This window comes from Myotis lucifugus, unplaced genomic scaffold (assembly GCF_000147115.1).
Source record: "Myotis lucifugus unplaced genomic scaffold, Myoluc2.0 scaffold_41, whole genome shotgun sequence".
Taxonomy (NCBI): Eukaryota; Metazoa; Chordata; class Mammalia; order Chiroptera; family Vespertilionidae; genus Myotis; species Myotis lucifugus.
The window spans coordinates 6296512-6317119 of NW_005871089.1; the positions used below are offsets into that span (position 1 = coordinate 6296512).

The 20608-nt window shown below is 51.1% G+C and overlaps 1 protein-coding gene across 36 annotated transcripts in view; it reads left to right on the forward strand.

The window, feature by feature from the left end:
* CUNH15orf39 (chromosome unknown C15orf39 homolog) overlaps nt 1-20608 on the forward strand; it is a 44534-nt gene that overhangs the window by 1925 nt on the left and 22001 nt on the right. For 16 of the 36 annotated variants that reach the window (XR_001348024.1, XR_002829005.1, XR_002829009.1 and 13 more), the window contains exon 2: nt 2503-5235. Coding sequence is in view for 14 of the 36 variants with exons in the window: in XM_014455053.2 (XP_014310539.1) it covers nt 2555-5235 (2681 nt within the window). In the remaining 22 variants the exon portion in view is untranslated. Of the gene's footprint in view, nt 1-2502; nt 5236-7146; nt 8445-14305; nt 14464-15393; nt 15437-15547; nt 16082-19291; nt 19576-20608 lie in introns of those variants that run through there. The other 20 variants (XR_002829001.1, XR_002829017.1, XR_002829003.1 and 17 more) reach the window with 7 other exon arrangements.

The window sequence follows — 20608 nt, forward strand, 5'->3', positions numbered from 1 at the left end:
CCCCTTGAAGTGTTGGCTCTCCCACAAAAATACCACCGTGCGGGGCGGCGCACATACAAGTGCGATTGAAAACTTTCGTGGGCCCATGCGCAGGAAGTCGGTATTTTTGTGGAAGAGCCACACTCAAGGGGCCAAAGAGCCGCGTGTGGCTCGTGAGCCGCAGTTTGCCGACCACTGCCCTAGGATGCAGGTCCCTAGTATAGGGCACTGCTATTGGTACTGTGGTCCTGCTGCCCCATCCTGTCTTCTCTGGAGCATCCCTTCTCTAGGCTGGCTGAGGTGTCAGTTTCTGGCCAAGAGATGAACCAACTTTCTGAGAGTCCCATCTGGCTTCTTTGGTGCAGTTACTCTGGGATGGGAGTGGGCACTTGTCCCCATACTACTTTTGACTTTTCCTGTCCCCAAAATATGCTGGTCTAACTCAGCCTGTGGCTGCCGTTGGCTACCAGTCAGAAAGGAGGAGAGGGTTCTGTTCTTTGCTTGTTGGTGATAAAAACCTGTGATGCCCGATGCATGGCCTTAAATCAGTGATGGCGAACCTATGACGCACGTGTCAGAGGTGACACGCGAACTCATTTTTTTGGTTGATTTTTCTTTGTTAAATGGCATTTAAATATATAAAATAAATATCAAAAATATACATCTTTGTTTTACTATGGTTGCAAATATCAAAAAATTTCTATATGTGACACGGCACCAGAGTTAAGTTAGGGTTTTTCAAAATGCTGACACACCGAGCTCAAAAGGTTCGCCATCACTGGCCTAAATCATAGCAAGATTGAGCTGATTAATTTTTTCTAAGCCACCTGAGGGTTTTGGAGAACAGAGTGCGGGGCGGGGGTAAAGACAGGTCAAGGTGGCCCTTGCAGACTGACCTCATGACTTCTCATGGGTTACTGGTACCTACTGCCTTCGGGAAACCCATGCTTGACCTCTCTGAGTCTGGATCCCAGCCTTTACTTGGCTTTACTTCAGGGCCTTAGTCTTTCTCTGGCACACTGTTTGTTTGTATGTTTGTTTGTTTGTTTGCTTTTTAAATATATTTTCATTAATTTCAGAGAGGAAGGGAGAGAGAGATAGAAACATCAGCGATGAGAGAAAATCATTAATTGGCAACCCAGACACGTGCCTGACTGGAATCGAGCCGTGACCTCCACAGGTCACAGGTCAACATTCAAAAGTGGCACACAGTTTTAGTATCAGTACAATGCGGGTAGTTGCCAACTAGCACTGTGTGGCCTCTGGAGGCTCCCTGCCTGGACATTCATATCCTCCCACCTCCCCACCTTCTTGTCCTGGTGCTGTGCTGCCATCATGTAGCTTAAAGACTGGGATGGACACTGGCTCTCCTCCCCTACAATTTTGGGGCCTTCCTGCTGGAGCCACAGCACCATCTGCAGGACAGCCTTGTGGGGCTAGTGTGAGAGGGCGTGGCTTGTAGTAATGCACCTGGTCACCTCCTCGGGGACCACCCTCCAGAACAAAGCGCAGTATGTGTTGCTGTGGGCCTAGGGACCTGGGTTCCAGGCCTGGCTTTGCTATTTTTTTATAAGATCGGCAGATCAGATCTTGTGTGGAACTCCATCTTAAAGGTAATCTGCCATCATGACATCTGGGTGAACCTGGACCCTTGACCCCCTCCACTTTCCCCGGGTTAGCTCTGGAATATGTATGCACAGCTCTGGGCTGATCACAGGATCTTTAGTAGTTCTCTCTCTCAATATTATCTCGGCACCTGATCCTGTTGATTACCCACACATTTTCACTGCTGAGGAGATATAAGCACATGGTCTGGGGTGGGTGGAAGGTGTGGGGATCTGTTTTCTTGATGCCATACAGGACTGTGTTTCTGTACATAAGCTCCCTGTTAAATTCATTAACTGACAAACTGGACTCGTCTGCCTCGTTTTTTGTTCCTGGCTGCTTCGGTGTATGCGGGCTGCTTGCGTATATAGCCCTCTCCTGAAACAGATCTAAAGAGTGTCACAGGAAATCTGAATTTGTAGACAGTGCCCAATTCCATATCTTGGCTGCAGCAGGCATCTTGAGGTCACTGAGGGATCTTGGAATAAAAGCTTGTCATGGGAGGTCAGAAGCCTGCCTCTCACCAGTTAGGTGGGGTTGAATGGGTCTCCTTATCTGTATATGAGGGAGGGGGTTAGCCAACAAAGTGATCCTTAGACTGCCCTGTAAAGTCTTAAAGCCTAAGGAAGGGGTCTTGGAGATCATGTGGAGGAAAGTGAAACAGAGGGGCTCCTGGAGTGGAGGTGGGAGTTGCTGCACAAGAATTCATTAACAAAAGGTTCTGCAGCTTAAAATTCAAAGTTGCGAACCTCTGCATTAGATGGCTCATGCATTCATTCAATGCAGAGTCTTTACTGCACATCTACTAAGTGCCAAGTTCTTAGGTGTGGCAGTGAGCCAGTGAGAGCAACTGCCCTCTATTACTTGCCTGTAGCCTGTTCTTCTGATAATCCATGCCTCTCTCCCTCTTTCTCCCAGGTCAGAAGTTGAGTAGCTGGGGCCCCGGAGGGCTTGAAGCCTTTTCACAGTGATGGCGGAGAAGCGTCCACGGGGCACCCTGGGGCCTATGATGTACAGCAAGCTGCCCCGTCTAGAGGTCGACTCAGGACCCAGGCACAGCTTGGGCCCCTCTGCTGCTAACCAGGACCCCTGCAATTACAAGGGTGCCTACTTCTCCTGCTCCATGGGGGGTGTTCCCCAAACAGGGTCTGGACAGTTGGCCTCCTGGACCCCGTACCCAACCTTGTATCCTACCAGCGTAGCAGGACCCCCACTTCGGGAAGACAACCTGTTGACCAGTTGCCTGCTCTATCGCCCACCAGCAGGAAGCTCTGAGAAGGTGCAAGACTCTGGCCCTGTTGAGCTCCTGCCCTTTAGTCCCCAGACTCATTCCTACTCAGGCCCACCACTGGCGGCACCCAAACCTGTCTATCGCAGCCCTCTGTGTTATGGACTCTCAACTTGCCTGGGGGAAGGAGCAGCAAAGAGGTCACTGGATGTTGATTGGACACTGGTGACTGGGGCCCTATTACCCCCAGCCAACCCCCATTGTTCTCTGACTCTGGCTCCTGGCAAGGGCCAGTCCCTGGATGGTACCTTCTTACATGGGGTGCCAGTTGGGGGATCTGGCAAAGACTCCTCAGGGAGTTTTTCCCCTCGCCAGGCATTCCTGGACAAGTATCAGACCAGTCACAGCACAGGCTTCCTAGCCTCCAAGTATGCAGGTTCTTACTCTGGAGACCCCAAGCAGGGATTGTCCGAGGGACTCCCCAATCCTTGGACCCAGTTGGCTCAACCCCTCGGCCCAGCCTATCAGGATACAGTGCCCTCCCCCTACCCACTGCCCCATCCTCCACAGGCTCTGTCTTGCCCTCCAGCCTGTCACTATCCAGAGAAGCAGAGCAGCTACAGCTCAGTGCCCCCACCGCAACCTCTGGGAGCGCACAAGGGAGTTGGGTACCTAACTGGTGGGCTGAATAGCCCCTACCTGAGGCAGCAGACAGCCCAGACACCCTGTATGCCCCCAGTGGGGCCGGACATTTATTCCTACCCCTCTGTCCCCCTCCCAGTTCCCTCACCAGGCCTCAAGCTGGAGCCACCTCTCACTCCACGGTGCCCACTAGACTTTGCCTCCCAGACACCGGGCTTTCCTTATGCACGGGATGACCACTCTTTCTATGGAGCATCCCCGGGGCTCAGAGGGACATTGCCTTCCCAGAACAGTGTTCAGGCTATGCCACAGCCCAGTGCCTTCCAGCGAACATGCCAGCCTTTGCCTGCCAGTCAGCCGTGCCCAGAGCCTGTGAGGCCTGTAGAGAAGCCAGTGCAGGAAGCTGAGGAGACCATATGGCTGCCCAGCTGCAGGAAAGAACAGCTCAATGAGCACCCTGGGGCACCCATTGTTATCGGAGATAGTCCAGATCCCCGCACCCCACCAGCACTCCCCGCCTGTGGCCAAGAGCACCCATCTCTTCCACAGAACCAGGACACACTGCCCCCTGGCTCTCCACCCATGCCCATTATTGACAATGTCTTCAGCCTGGCCCCCTACCGTGACTATCTGGATGTGCAGACACCTGAGGCGACACCTGAGCCTGACCCAGCCCCCAAGGACAGCCATGACAAAGACTCCAGGGGAACCTTGTCTACCCAGGAGGCCCCTTTGGGGGTGCATTGCCCACTTAGGGAAGAAGTAGCACTGGACTTGAGTGTGAAGAAGCCCATGACAGAGCCTCTTCCTATCAAGGTCCCTAGTCCTAGGGTGCACTCCAAGCTCCCTGTAGCTGTGGGTGTGTCAGGTGTGGGGAACACAGTCTCCAAGCCCCCTGGGGTGTCAACGACCACAGAGACCACCCCAAAAACCAACTTCCACAGTTCCGTGGCCTTCATGTTCCGAAAATTCAAGATCCTCCGGCCGGCACCCTTGTCTGCAACCATGGTCCCATCTGTGCCCACCTCGGTCCCTGCCTCTGACCAGCCTGCACCCACCTCTACATCTGTGCCCACTGGACTACAGATTCTCAAACAGCCCTTGCCCGTGGCCTGCTTTGACCTGGCACTGTCCAGTCTTCCAGGTATATCTGTGGTCGGCCCAGCACCTACTCTGTCTCCATCACCTGCTCCAGCTCGGGCCCCGACTCCAGCTACTTCCCCTGTCACAGTGGATTCCCCAGAGCAACACTTTGCAGGACTGCATGAGTCTCTGTGTGATGCCATCTCAGGCTCAGTGGCTCACTCCCCACCCGAGAAGCTGCGTGAATGGCTTGAGATGGCTGGGCCTTGGGGCCGGGCAGCATGGCAGGATGGGCAGGCTGTGCAGGGGCTGTTGGGCAAGCTGCTCTCCCAGTTGCAGCGCTTTGTGTGCACGCAGCAGTGCCCCTTCCCCCACGTGGTGCGGGCCGGCGCCATCTTCGTGCCCATCCACCTGGTGAAGGAGCGGCTCTTCCCGGGGCTGCCGCCCGCCTCTGTGGACCACGTGCTACAGGAGCACCGCGTGGAGCTCCGGCCCACCACACTGTCGGAGGAGAGGGCGCTGCGGGAGCGAGCCCTGCGCGGCTGCACCTCACGCATGCTGAAGTTGCTGGCACTGCGCCAGCTGCCTGAAATATACCCTGACCTGCTGGGTCTGCAGTGGCACAACTGTGTACGCCGCCAGTTGGGTGAGCATGGGGCAGCCCCAATTGCCACCGGAGCTGTGTGCGCGAGTGACAGGTGTGTGGGCGCTCACAGCCAGGGGTTTAGGGGTTCCTGGGCCTCTGGAAAGGCTGGGGAGGCCCTAGAACCTGGGCCAGAGGGGAGTGGCTAGTCTTCCAGGGTGGGCTCTATGACCCCCACCCCCATTCTTCATCCCCAGCATCAATGAGAGCCTTCATAGGCTCCTCTATAAGCCTCTGGACACACCAGTTACTCTGCATGGAAATGCTTTCTTGGCCATCCTGGTACTGTGCCCCTCTGGATCCACCCTCCTCTGCTGTGCCTTCTCTGCCTTTGCTGCAGGCTTCTCTGGAGCTCTGCCCAGGCCCTGTTTGTTATCTGAAGTCATTTCCCTATGTCTGTCCTGCGCAGCCTCCCCTCTTCTGAGCTCCTTCCCTAAATAACCCACTGCATGCTGGACTTCTGGACTTGGTGACTCTCTGACCCTTAACTCCTCCCCAGCCACACTCATGAGCTTTCTCCTAAGCTCATTTCACACAGGGAACAGCACTTTCACTCATCCAATGCCTCATTCCTGAAACCCAGCAGGGACTCACCTCCCCCCCAATACTGTGGTCTTCTGAATGTACAGTTTTCAGTCTTTCCAGGTGTGTGCATTCATGGAAGTGTCCCAATAAGTTGGAACCTTGTTTTGCAGTTTGCTTTTCCCAACTAACTTATGCACACTGCCCACCAGCGTGCTCTCTTCATTCTGGAGCGTTATCTGATCAGTTCAGGTAGCTAGACCTCACCCTTGGGGACTTCTGCATGTCGCATGGTATGTACCTACTCACTCTGCCACGACTTCGGTGATGGTGCCCAGTGGTGTCTGTTGCTGCCTCTCCTACCCCAGGAGTTCTGGCATCGAGGCCTGCTCTGTCCTTGCTCCCCTGCCTTCTCACTGCCAAGCCGCTATGTGAGCTGTGTCTCCTTAGAACTGTTTCTTGCCCCCTCCCTGGCCTGGCAGCCTTGCCCTGGGCTCCTACCTGGTCCAGGCTCCAGGTCGGGTGGAGAAGGGGCTGAGGCCATAAGGGGCAGATGTGGAGCTTGGCGCCTGGGTGATAAGCATGGTTGGCCCCTCAGCACTTAAGAAACTGGGGCATTGGACCTAATGGAGCACAAAGAATGTTAGTGGGAGCTTTCTATTCAGAGAGAGTGTGGGAGGGTGTCAGCATCATGTGAGGCTACCCAACACCACCTCCCTGTGCAGGTGGGCTATCTGGGGCCCAGAGACAGGTTTATTTTTCCTGGGCTGTCTGCTGGAGGGTTGGGCTCAGCCACTTCACAGTCCCCTCCTGCTCTGACTGGTGTGCAAGAGTCTGGAACCTCGTGAGAGAATGACTGCGGCCCAGTTTCCTGTGGTTAGCTAGCTTTTAGTGCCCCTGTCCCCATGCCTTCCTTCCCTGAACTTTGGGTCCTTCCCCCCCATCTTTGGGGTGCCAGTCTTCTGTGGTGTCCTTAAGATAATGCTCCCCTAGCAGCCTCTCTTCAAGCAGGTGTGCTGTTGGTCAGGAGCCCCTTCCCATGCCCTCCACTGCTCCCTTCACCCCCTTCCCTCTGGGCATTGCTTTCAGGGCAGTCCCTGCCTGAGCTTGAGCTCCTGCTCTGGTGGCAGAAAAATGATGGCACTCTGTGCAGCCCAGCCCTCTGTCAGGCCCCTTTCCTCTTGTCCTTGCACCCAAACAGCTTCTTCTGAGTAGTGCTCTCATCAGGTAGAGCTCTGGCGTTACCTAGGGAGAAGCACGCCTTTGGCTTAATGGTCTGGCCAGCAGGCACATGCAGGGAAGAAGGGTCATGATTTCTTTGGCCCTGCTGGGGCTGTCCTAGCCTGGGACACAGTGGGGTCACTAGTCTAGATGGCTTTGGAGGACAGAAGATAGGACATGAGGGTGTTGGTGTCTGTAGCATGACTCTGTGTTTATTTTCCAGGTGACTTTAATACTGAGGCTGGATTTGTGCCCTCCTCAGAAGCCATCATGGCCAGAGATGAGCCAGAGAGCCTATGCCTGGCTCAGAAATCACCCATCCCCAAGGCCAGGAAGCCGGGAAGGAAGCTACCGACTCCTGGCCGGGAGAAAGCAGAGGCAACTGCTGGGGGAGGGTCGTGCGCCTCACCTGCCCCCTATGCCAGCACCAGCCCCACAGTGAGGGCTCACTGCCGAAGCCTGCTGGAAACTGCCTGGCTTACTGGCCTGGCCCTTCCCACTTGGGGCCACAAGGCCTCAGGAGCAGCCCTGCCCTCGCCCTGCCCACAGCTGTTGGGTGGCCAGAGCCATCACCTGTAGCTCTGGTGGCTGGTGCTGTTTGGATAGCTACTGTCTGGTAATCACCAGGACTGGACAAGCCCTTGGAGCTTCTCTAGTTCTTACCCTGCCCTCCTCCCTAAGCTGGGCTGAGAGTCCCTGAGCTTTTGGCTTGAGGTCCTTTATTAGAAAGGACATGTGGGCTTGGGAGCTCCACCAGCTTGGGCTCGGATCTGGCTCCTCTGTTTCTTGCTGTGTAACTGAGCAAGTCACTTCCTCTCAGGCGCCCTTATTTACCCATTTGTAAAACAGGACAGTGCAGCCTACCTCACAGGTGTGGGGGGATGCCTGACACACCAGTTATGGTTTGCTCTGCTCCCTCCACAGGACAGGGGCCCAGATCCCAGCCAGTGCCTGGAGTTTGAGGCTGAGGCAAACAACCTTCCTCCAGAAAGTCTTACTGTCATAGAACTTGGTTATCTTGGAGTGAAACGGTGTACATGACGCCCAGAGTTTCTAGAGTCATCCCCCAGGAACACTTGGGGGTAGCCCCAGTGTTTGGGGTGTGGCCCTAAAACACAGCCTGTAACTCCCTGAGGGAGCCTGGGGCTGGCATCTTTGTTCTGGGCCTGCTGCTCTTACCCCTGGGAGGTCCCAGGCCTGTCCTAAATTGACAGCAGTGGCTTCCCTGAGCTACCAGCCTCTCCCAGTGTATTATCCCAAGGAAATTGTGTGTTTGCTAGAAGCCAAGCAGCTGCAGGGACTAGAAAGGGCAGGCTGGGTGACAGACAGCTCAGTCCTGGAAGATCTCTGAAGATGTGGACCAACGACCTGGAGCCCCATCAGCCAGGCCTACTGTGGGTTACTGCCTTGAGCCCAGAGGCTGGCACGCTGGACCCTTGGCCTAGTTAGGGTTTGTAATAAGGCTGTGGTCCCTGGAGGCAGGCCGTAAACATTAAAGCATTTGGGTTGTTTTGGATCTGGGACCTGGCTGGCTGTGTGTTTGGGGGTTGTAGGTTTAGTATGTCATCACCAGGTGCTTAGCCCTTCACTGAAGGGCTGCAGCTGTCCCTGCTCCCAGCCCAGAAGGCTCTCCAGTAACCTTGTCCCAGCTAGCTCTGGCCGTGTGGGCCCTTGTCACAAACTCACTGGGCAGCCACTTCCCTGCTCAGGAAAGGCCCCTGAGACCCTTCTAGGTTCTGGTGGTTGCTGGTCTATAGTCCACTGTCCTGTGAGAAATGCTGGTCACCAGACCCCAGCACACATCCCTCAGGACCAAGGATGTACCCACCAAGGTCTAAGAGCAGAACTGTTCTCCACTCCATGCTGGTGATTTAGCCTGTTGAGGGGCAGCCCCTCCCACGCTTTTTTTTCCTCGCAGAGGATATTTTTTCTATTGATTTTTTAGAGTGGAAGGAGAAAACATCCATGTGAGAGGCACGTCCATTGGTTGCTTCCCGCATGGGCCTGATGGGGGGGGTGGGGATCGAACCTGCAACCCAGCCATGTGGCCTTGACTGGTAATTGAACCCTCTACCCTCCAGTGTGCAGGTTGATGGTCTAACCACTGAGCACACCAGCCAGGGCCCCTCTCACCCTAGTGGGCTCTATTTCCACAGAGGTTCTCAGAGTTGCTGAGGTGGCTTCCTGGGTGTGGTTTCCACTCCAGCTGCTCCAGGACCAGGCCACTAGGGCAGGTCAGACCTGCCCAGGATTGACCCTCACTTTGTGGGTTTCACTGAGCTGTTATACCATTCTTCCTGTACACAAACTATATTGTGGCTCCTACAGCTAGAGCCTGGTCTTGTACTGGACGAGGTTTGGAGTGGCAGCACTCACCGGCAGTAATGGACGGGCTGGAAGATAGGCAACTCCAACACTGGTCACCACAGTGACAACCTGGGGGAAGGATGCTGTGGAAGCGCAGGAGGGGCATGTGCTAGTCTGGGGATGAGACGTTATCATGGGCCCCAGAAGAGTTGCTGCCTAAATTGGGCCTTGAAGACCAGCAGGACAAGGTGGGTAAAAGGTGTGAAGTGCAGTGTGAGTTGAACAGCATGTACAGAGGCTTAGAGGAGTGTTTGGGAAAGAAAAATATTGTAAGTCGGGTACAGGAAACTCAACAGGAGGGTTGGGGACAGAAAACATGGTTCCAGCTTGTTGCACATGAACTCATTCATTCCTGGAACGTGGAGAGTGGGGTGGGGGCGGAGGAGACCATGTCTACAGAAAACTCAAGTGTAGAGAGAATGTGGCTACTTGCATAGGAGGAAAAGGGGTTGTGACACGTGGAATTGCTCTGAACCCCCAGGCTAAGGACAGCCTCACCCACCTCACTGCCAGGGCCTTGCTGGATTTGGCTATTCCCTGGCTCTTTTCCTTCCTTTTTCCTCCCTTCCTCCCTCACACTTCTTTGCACACCTATTGTGCCCCTGCTCCATGACAGGCATACTTCTTGCTAATATTGCCATGGTTATAGGCAGAGTCTGAGGCCTCTGCATAGCAGGGCTGCTCAGCACCCACACCCATCTGTTCACTGTGCCCTAGAGAACCATAATGGTGCAGAACCTGGGTGAGAGTCGTGTAGAGCTGCATATGGTGGGGAGAGGTGACTGCTCCCCATGGCAAACTGTCCTGGGAGCCCCATTCTGCAGGAGAGATGACAGTGTCCGAGGATCCCCAGCCCGAGGTGGGGCAGGAACAGAGCTGCCCAAGATTTCTGCGTGAGGGAGGCGGTGCTACCAGCCCTCACAGTTTTCACAAAGCCTGTTCCATTCTTCGGTAAGAGTGTTGATGGCAAGGAAGGTGTGTGTGTAGGGAGCGAGGTGTGCTGGTAACCCCACCCCTCAAGTAAAGGAATAGGGCCCACTCAGCCTTGGTTGACTGTGGCTTTCTGGCCCCACAGCTCCCCCTGTAATCATCCAAGGCTTCTGGGCAGGGTTGCACCCAAGCAGGATTTCTCAAACAAAATAACCTGGGAAATGGTTTCCAGGGCCCCATCGAGAACTAGCTTAGGCAGAGCCCAGGAATCTGGGTTGTAATCAAACTGCTGAAGTGATCCTGAGATGTTTAGGGACCATATTTTGAGCAACACAGACCATCCCCACTAGGTTACAGATGGGGAAGCAGAGGCCCAGGAACTTGCTGACGGTCACATCAAGTAAGAGGCTGTGTCAGGACCTGAGCCATTCCTGAGGGCCCTGTGCCAGTGGGAGGCCAGGACCTGAAATGCCTGCACCTGGCTCAGCTCTACCTCTGTTGCCTCACCCAGACCTGCCCTGGCTGGGCTTGCTCTCTGCCTCAGGTGACCTTGCTAAGCAACTCATGGGTCTCTTGCCCTGATTTAATCAGGAGGGTGGTGCTCAAGGCTCCAGCTTGAGTGAGGCTCTGCCTCCTGGCTGCCCCACTTGTCACCATGGCTCAGTAAAAAGGTTGAGGGGCCCAACCAGCTAGCTTTGTGCCAGGAGTTAGGCCTGAAAGGTGAGTGAGAAGACAGCTCTAGAAGGAAGAGGAGAGCAGGGCTATGTCTGCGGGTGATTATCAGCACCTTTGATAACCTCCAGGTGCTTCCTGTCCTGCCTTGTTCTCATTGAGGGGTTGAGGTGAATGGGCTGGGTGTCCCTCAACTCCCTCGGGAATCGAGCAGGGCCCAACTCTGACCTCACTGACTGTGCCTCTCCTGACCCCACAGCCCCCTGATAAGACAAGTGGTGCCTCTAGCCCAGGGGTCCTCAAACTACGGCCCGCGGGCCACATGCAAATACAAATATTGTATTTGTTCCCGTTTTTACTTCAAAATAAGATATGTTCAGTGTGCATAGGAATTTGTTCATAGTTTTTTTTTAAACTATAGTCCTGCCCTCCAACGGTCTGAGGGGCTGTGAACTGGCCCCCTGTTCAAAAAGTTTGAGGACCCCTGCTCTAGCCCATGGGGCAGCCTTCCAGCCCAGTCTAATGCCCCTGAGGCCTGGGCTCCCTCAACTGGGTACTTCTTCAGTAAGTGTGGGTATGAGGGAAGCTGTGGGCACACTACAGCCTGTGGCCTGGGCCCTGCTTCTGCCCTCTATTCTCCAGGCCATGTCTGTAGCAGTTCCCTCAGTCCCCACCCTAAAGGGGAGCATCCAGCCCAACCTCGGGCCCCAGAGCAGAGAAAGTCGTTGCAGAGCTCCTGTTTTCTCCTTGTCTGGAAGCAGTCCTGGACTGGACTAGGGCGGCAGGCAGATGGGGAGCTCAACGGGCACACTGCCATCTCTGTAGGGACACCAGCCCTGAGTGTTCTGGCCACTGTTCCCTCGAAGGCTCCTGCCTCAGTGGAGGTATCCACCCCATCTGACGCCCCAGCGTTAGCCTAGTCTGGTCACTGTGCCTCCAGGACCCCTGCCTCTATCCTAGAGGGACCCAGTTCTCAAGCTCCAAAATCTTCTCCGGGCAGTGAGACGGGGGTAGGTAGGCTCCTGGGAAGGCCGTGTTGAGCCCTTGATTCCCTTGGAAAGACCTTAAGCAGCCACTCTTATGATTACCAGGCTGCCCTCAGGGGCCAGGGCACAGCGAAGCTTGCTTCAAGGGCTCCATCCTCTGCCTCATCAGCTGTTCTCCAGAGGCTGCCCGTGTCCTTTCCACTGCGTCTTTGTCGTCGGAGCTGCAAGCTCAAGTTGGGCCTCGAGAAAGACCACGTCATGTGACTTCCCTGGCAGGGCACCTTTCCCCACCTTGGGAACAGCTCATTCCAAGGTGCGGAAGTGGTGGTCTCACTAGACTTATTGAGGGTCTTACTAAATTTATCGGCAGTTTCTAGAAAATTCTTGAAAAACCTTAAAAGTGTGGTTTTGAACTCTATATCCAGTATTTTGCTTTCCTCCATTTCTGTCATTTGTGACCTGTTTCTTTGTCTCCGCATTTTTTATGCTTCCCTGTGTTGATAGAGTGGCTTTCTGTGCTAGGTGTCCTATAGGGCCCAGTGGTTCAGCCTCCCCAATTACCGGAGGTGGACACTCTTGGTGCACCCCTTTGTGGGCTTTGTGCACAGTCTTGTAGTCAAGCCTTGACTGTTGTAGGTATCACTGGGAGGAATTGACCTCCAGGCCAATTGGCTGTGAGAATCAGCTGTGTCTACGGTGGGAGAACTTCTGTGCTGAAGACACCCTTATGAGGCAAGACTTGCTTCATTGAGGCTTTGGTGCTCACTGAGTCTGCCCCCTGAGTGTGTCCCTTATGGATCTGAGGAGTTGTAATTGGATGGTCCCACTCTGACCACTGGGTACACTGGCTCTTGGATCTCTAAGGAGGTGCTAATTTAGCCTCTGCCTGAGGCTACCCAGCAGGAGCCCAGCTGTGAAGCAATGCAAGCTGTTGTGGGGTCTTGGGCCTTCTTTTGGAAGTTCTGGGTCTCTCTGACCCAGCTGCAGTTTGTTAGGTAATTTTCAGATTGCCAAGGGCCAGGCCTTTCATATGCAAAAGCCTCTGCGCACAGCTTGGGTGGGGCGGGGTCTCAGGGGATCAACAGGGCGGAGGAAGCAGCTATGGCTGCTCCTCAGTCCTGCCCTAAGAGGCCCCGCTTCTCAGTGTCCCAGTAATCGCTGCAAGCACCTCTGAGAGAAAGCCGCCCTCAAGTTCCAACCGATGCCAGACAGTCCAGTTTCTCCCATATGAGTCTGGGTCCCCAGAGACTCACCCAGAACTGGAGTTCAGAGCAGTCGGGAGCTTGAGACTCCCTCCCGATTGAAAAAGACAACCGTGTCCTCAGTTTCCAGCCCTTTCCATGTGCGCCGCGTCCTCAGCTGCCAGCCCTTTCGGCGTGCGCCTCCGTACCTCTGCACTTTACTTCCGCACCTCCTCTGAGTGTGCTTTTCTTTTTCCTTCTAGTTGTAGAATTTCCACTCAGCCAGGCTTCCTGTGTTTCTGGATGATGTTCGTTTTGTCTTTTAGTTGTATTTTTGAAGTGGTTGTGCGAGGCAGCAATTTCCAGTGTTTACCTATGCCGCCATCTTGGTTTCTCCATATTTTTTTTATTTTAGAGAGCGAGGAAGAGAGAGGGATAGAGAGATAGAAACATCGATTGGCTGCCTCCTGCACACCCTCAACTGAGGATCGCGCCCCAAACCCAGGCATGTGCCCAGACTAGGAATGAACCAATGACATATTGGTTCTTAGTTCGACACTCAACCACTGAGCCACACCAGCCAGGCTCAAGAGGTTGGTTTTAATGAAAAAAAATTTTTAATCAAAAGCAAAGTTTAGTAGTGAGGGGACCCAAGTGGGTTTCCCATGAAATATTTAAATACAAATATGTTTTGTAAAAGTACATATAGCCCAGCCAGCATGGCTCAGTGGTGGAGTGTTGACCTATGAACCAAGAGGTCATGGTTCAATTCCTGGTCAGGACAGATGCCCAGGTTGTGAGCTCGATCCCCAGTGTGGAGCATGCAGAAGGCAGCTGATTAATGATTCTCATCATTAATGTTTCTATCTCTTCCTCTCCCTCTCCCTTCTTCTCTGAAATCAATTAATTAAATTGATTAAATCAATTAATTAATTTAATCAATTAATTAAATAAAAATATTATTTAATTTCCCCCCATAATTTGTTGCTTAACTGTTAAGTTCAGTAATTACAAAACTGATGATTTCTGTAATACATTAAAAGAGGAAGATTTTTTTTTAAATAGTAGCAGTTTGGAATGCCATACTTCTTTCTGCATGTTCCCCATTTGCTTTCACTCCTGTCTTATCATAATTTTCTCTTTTTAAAATGTACTTCATTGGCATCTGTCATTTCAGACTTTTCCCACCCCTCTATGCAAGTTATTTTAAGCTGAAATGAATGTGGTCCTTTCATCTGTCCTACAGTGTTCAGTATATCCAGTATTAGGTCATGGCAGCCCAGAATCTTCAAGGAAGTGTTACCAGTAGGGGGTCCTCCATGTCCCCACTGGTTACCTGTGGAAGTGTGCTTCTTGGGATGCCGCTGGAATAAGAATTTCCGGATGCCCCCACGGGAGGATAAGGTATTGTGGGAAGTTTTATTTCTATTGAATTAAACCCCTGAGTTTCCAAGGTACCATTTCCATCCCACCAAGGAAAAAGTCCCATTTCTTCTCCAGTAGATCTAGGATTAAAGCCACTGTCCAGAGCCTCCATTCCACATGAAAGCACAGTCCAGTCCAGCTAGCTTACCTTGTGTTCCCAGCTGCAGTCCATTGCGTGTGGGGTGTGGCTTCTAGACCACACAGCTAAGGAGAGAGCACAAACAAGTGCAAGGAAGCAGGAGCGAAACAAGAGGAACAAGAGAGAGGATCCTCTGTCTGGGGATTATGTATTCCCATATTTTCAGGGGCTTGCATGGGGACCACCCTCCTAGCCAGTGATCTTTGTTTCCAGGTTAGACTGGCAGGCAAGCACCTTCCCTAGATCATTCCGACTTCACTGCACATGCGTCCATTTCCCCTTTGTTGGAACCCTTCCCCAGTGATTTGCAGGGAATGGACCAGTGGGGAGCGTGAAACTGCAGCTTCCTGGTGAAGCTGCCCAGATGACCATGCTTATAATGCCTGGCCTTCCCTTTGCTTTTTCCCTATTTTAATATTAACTAGTTAAGACAGTAACAGAAGTATCTAAATATAGAAATGGTGTTGATAGAGTTTACTTGAAAAGCAAATGTTTCAAGATCTGATTCAGACCTTTGACCTGGAAGAAGCCAATATTGCAGGAGGAGGTGGTATGGAAGAAAAATTCATCTAGGGCCCTGAATTTTATTTTTGGTTCAGTATTTTCCCTTTTAATGTATTATAGGTATGCTAAACAAATTTCTGTAAAAATTGGGTAACCCATTTATATGTACCTAGCCTTTCTCTGGGAGTATAATTGTAAGTAAATATAGATTATTGGACATATTGTATCTTTCCCTTGAACATACAAATTTTTCTTCTCAATTATAGGCCACAAGTTTTGTCTGGAAAACACATTTCCCTGTGTTTCAAGGTGAGCTAAAAAAAAATCCATTTAACTAAAAAGATTTTTTTGTTTTTAAAAATATCTTAATACTTATGAGAAATTATTGCAAACAAATATCTTGACTATTCCCATTAGTAGATTTTTTTTCAGATGAGCTTTAGAATTGTTTTCCAAGTTCCAATATAACTTATTGATGTCCGATTGGCATGGCTCAGTGGTTGAGCATCGACGCATAAACCAGAAGGTCATGGTTCAATTCCCGGTCAGGGCGCATGCCATGGTTGAGGGCTAGAGCATGCAGAAGGCAGCCGATCAATGATTCTCTCTCATTATTGATGTTTCTATCTCTCCCTTTCCTTTCCTGTCTGAAATCAATAAAAACATATTAAAAAAAAACATTGAGATTTTGATTGGAACTTGTTAAATCTATAAATGATTTTGTAAAGCATTGACATTTTTACAGTGTTGAGGTGTTTCATTCAGGAGCATGGTCTTTTTCTACATCTTTTTTTAGATCATTTATATCTCTTGATAAAATTTTGTGGTTTTCTTCATATAAAGCCTTCACTTTCTTTGTAACTGTTATACTTTTTTAAAAATATATTTTATTGATTTCAGAGAGGAAGGGAGAGGGAGAGAGAGATAGAAATGATGAGAATCATTGATCAGCTGCCTCCTGCACGCCCCCTACTGGGGATCGAGCTCATAACCTGGGCATGTGCCCTTGACCGGAATTGAACCTGGGACCCTTCAGTCTGCAGGCCGACGCTCTATCCACTGAGCAAAACTGGCTACGGCCCTCCTAGACATTATTGTCTATGTCCATGGGCTATGCATATATGCATATATACTCTTTGGTTGATCTCTTCCCATCCTCCCATGTTGAAGCAATACCTTTTTAATGGGAAAAATCCAACTCTGTTGCAATACTACTGAATAAAATATTTAAGACAAATTAAATTATTTACTCAAAAATAATTAATATTGAAAATCTTGAATGTTATTGCTTGATTTTTAAAAGACCAAATAGAAACCCATCTCTCATCTGAAGCTTCTTAGATAACTCTTTGATTAAATTCATCTCTCTCTATAGAGCTCTGCTTAAACCTTGCTGGAAGTTTTTTAGCACTCACACAGTCAGCCTTATAATGGAGCTGTTTAGGTATGTGTTGTGCATTTAATCATGAGTTCCAGAAGATGAAAATTATGTCTTAATTTTTGTGTCCCCAACAGTGCTTTCTACATAATAGGTATTCTGTAAATCTTTGGTGAATTATTTAACTTAAAACCTATCTATTATTTTTAACTTGTGAACCAGGAAGTATGGGCTCTAAACAAACATTTTGGTTGATAGATGTTATGGAGGTATGGAGGAAGTGAAACAGAGAAGTATAATTATACTATGACTGCTCCTCTCTAAAAATAGTTGTATTATCTCAGCAGTGTGTGTTTCTTTCTACACTATTGTTTTCAATGGTAAGGTGATTGAGTGTATGATCAGTAGATACCTATAATAATGTGAAACCGTGGAAAGCAATTTTATATTCTGAGCCAAGGAAGTTTTATAACTATTCATGTACACTTAAGAGGTGGAAGGCATATTGATTAATGTTAGGGCAAAAATCACTTTTTAATCTATCTTTATGAAAAATAATGAAGGTGACTTTTTGTTGTTGTTAATCCTCACCCGAGGATATTTTTCCATTGATTTTTTTTTTAGAGAGAGTGGAAGGGAAGGGAAGAGACAGAAAAATATTTATTTTTTATTTTTTTAAAAAATATATTTCTTTATTGATTTAAGAGAGGAAGGGAGAAGGAGGAAGAGATAGAAACATCAATGATGAGAGAGTCATTGATTGGCTGCCTTCTGCACAGCCCCCACTGGAGACCAAGCCCGCAGCCTGAGCATGTGCCCTTGGCCGAAATCGAACCCGGGACCTTTTAGTCCGCAGGCCGACGCTCTATCCACTGCGCCAAACTGGCTAGGGCAAGACAGAAAAATATTTAATTGGTTGCCTCGCACACCTGCCTGGACCGGGGATGGGGTCTGCAACTGAGGTACGTGCCCTTGACCGGAATTGAACCCAGGACCCTTCAGTCCATGGGCTGATGCTCTATCCACTGAGCAAAACCAGCTAGGGTAGGAAGGTGACTTTTAAAAAAGATATTCTCATTGCAGTAATTTTTCTCCATAAGAGAAGGAAACATCCTGTATGATTTTATGGACCATGCTATTATTTTATGTATATATTCTATTATAAATTCAACATGTATTTAATACTTATTGAGATTTCGGCTTTCAGCCTGGAGGAGGCTCAGGTGCAACTTGCTTTGGTCCTCCCGAATGTGGGTTCATCTGACACCAGGTGCACTCGTGGGGAAGTGAGTGCCACGTTTGCCTTGGCCCCCAAGATCGGCCCCCTGGGCCTGTCTCCAGAAAGGGCTGGTGATGGCATGGCCAAAGCAACCAGCGATTGGAAGGGTCTGAGAATTACAGTGAAACTGACATCAGAACAGACAGGCCCAGATTGAGTTAGTGCCTCCTGTTTCTGCCTTGCTCATCAAAGCTCTCAAAGAACTATGGAGAGTTAGAAAGAAGCAAAAAAACATTAAGCACAGTGGAAATATCACTTTTGATGAGATAATCAACATTGTCCAACAGATGCAGCACTGATCTTTAGCTAGAGAACTCTCTGGAACCATTAAAGAGATCCTGGGGACTGCCCAGTCTGTGGGCTTCAATGTTGATGGCCACCACCCTCATGACATCATAGATGACATCAACAGTGGTACAGTGGAATGCCTGGCTAGTTAAGAACTACAAAGGAAAATGTTTCAATTAAAGATCATTTGACAACCAGTGGGGGAAGAAAATACTTATTGAATGTCAGCCATGTGCAATGCACTGTGGCAAGACAAAGATGAATAAGACAGTCATATTTCAAGTTGTTTATAATCTTAACAAGAAGGATATGACATTTATAGGTAACAACTAGTGGCCCGGTGCACGAAATTCGTGCACGGGAGGAGGGTGTCCCTCAGCCCAGCCTGCACCCTCTCCAATCTCGGACCCTTTGGGGGATGTCGACTGCTGGTTTAGGCCTGATCCCAGGATGTCCGACTGCCGGGATCGGGCCTAACCCGGCATTTATACATCCCTTTCACAATCCTGGACCGCTGTCTCCTAACCACTCACCTGCGTGCCTGCCTGATTGCCCCCTAACAGCTCCCCTGCCGGCCTGATTGACGCCTAACTACTCCCCTGCCGGCCTAATCATCCCCAACTGCCCTCCCTTGCTGGCCCGATCACCCCCAAGGCTTTTATTAGTATAGATATGACCCTTCACAGAAAATTTCACTAACCCTGCTTTACAATAAGGGATTGACGATTGAATCATTGGGGCCAGGCACCAAGATTTCCTTTCTTTGAATAGTGGAGGGAATAATTATCTTGTCTTTAAATTGCCCTGAACATCAAATGAGATAATGACTTAGAAAAGCATAAAAGCACCATATAAAGACAACTGTCTTATTATATACTGAAAAGACAATAAAGTGGTAAAATGAAAAACACTATTTTTATTCTCCCCCTTCCTTCCTTTACAGCCTTTATTTAAACTTTGAAATTTAGAAAAATTTCACTCCTATTTTCATTTTTTTACATTCAATATTATTTTGTATTAGTTTCAGGTTTATTAGTTACAGAATAGTGGTTAGACAACCATATACTTTACAAAGTGTTCCCTGATACTTCCAGTACCCACCTGGCTTCATACCGTCATTACAACACTGTTGACTCTATTCCCTATTTAAGTGACAATAGGTTTACAGGTTCCTTCCAATCTTTCTTTTGTGTTGCTTGACCTTCCTTTTCTTTCTCAGGTCTTCCCTTATTTTCTTTATATAGTATCTCAATTGGCCCTCAAAGCTCAGTGAAGGCACTGGGACACGCTTAACACATTTTACGGAGCAGGAAACTGAGGCCAATTCCAGTTGGTTATGGAACTGGACTCCTCGCGCAGGGAGCCCTCACAGCCGGCTCTCCACCTTTCCTAAGGGACAGCCAGGGCAAACAGAACAAACCTCCCCATGAGGCTTCCAAGCCTCATTCTCCAGCACCTCTTCATCATGGATGCTCCACATTCTTTCCTTTCCCCCGCCCCCACCCCATTCTTTACTGCCCCCCCTTCTGGGGAGCAGGTGGTAGGCTTGCACTCACTGTGCAGGTGTGCACCCCCCATGGGGGGGCGAGAACTGGGGGCGGGGCGGGCGCAGGCTTAGTTTTGGGGCCAAGGCGGGAGCAGGAGTCCTGGCCTCTCAAGTGTACAGGCCGCGGGGAGGCCCGGTCAGCACCGGGAGCTTCACCAAACCGCTGCAGTGGGGTACCCAGCATGGGGCGCTCCTCCACTGAGGTGGTGCCACCCCTCTACCCCCCGCCTCAGGGCTGCGAGTCTGTGCCCCTCCGCCTGGGCGTCCTTCCACGCCTGCAGTCATCCCTGCAGTCATCGCCTCTTGTTTCCTGCCTATTGGGGCCACTACAGAACCTCACTCTCTGCAGGCCAGTCAGATCCCCGCCCGCCAGCACCCTGCCCAGGCCTGAGCCCCCTCGAATGCACCCCACCTTGGCGCCGCTCTGCACCCCTTGGGCCGCCCGCCTGCTGGCCAGCTGCTTCCCCCAAGCCATGGCGCTTGCCCAGGATCGCCCATCAGGAGGAGGCCTGTGCGCGCGCCTGCAGACCCCATGGCCTCGGCTCCTGGCAGGGGCTTTGCCAAAGGTTCCTCTACCTTCAGGCTCTCTCCTCAGACTCCCAGGAGCTTGGCTCCCACGGCCCAGCCCTTCCGTGGCTCCCTGCAGCCCCGCTCTACTCAGCTCTTCCACCACCCACCTGTCAGGAAGCTGTCTGGAGCCTTGCTGTGGGCAGTGTGGTTCTGGGGCAGGGGCTGGGGTGTGGGGAGCAGCTCCAGGAAAGTTTAGTAAACCCCCGGTCCCCAGCCCCTCTTTGAGCGGAGCCCAGGGCAGGCTGGGGGTGTGGGTCCAAACACTGCAGCTGCGGAGGCCCCGCCCGCCCAGGGCCACACACAGGGGTCCCGGCTGGGGGCGTGGTTTAGGCGGCTTGTTCGCACCGCCAAGCCCCCCCTCCGCCCAGGTCGCACACAGAGTCCTGGGCTGGGGGCGTGGTTTAGGTTGTTTGTTCTGAC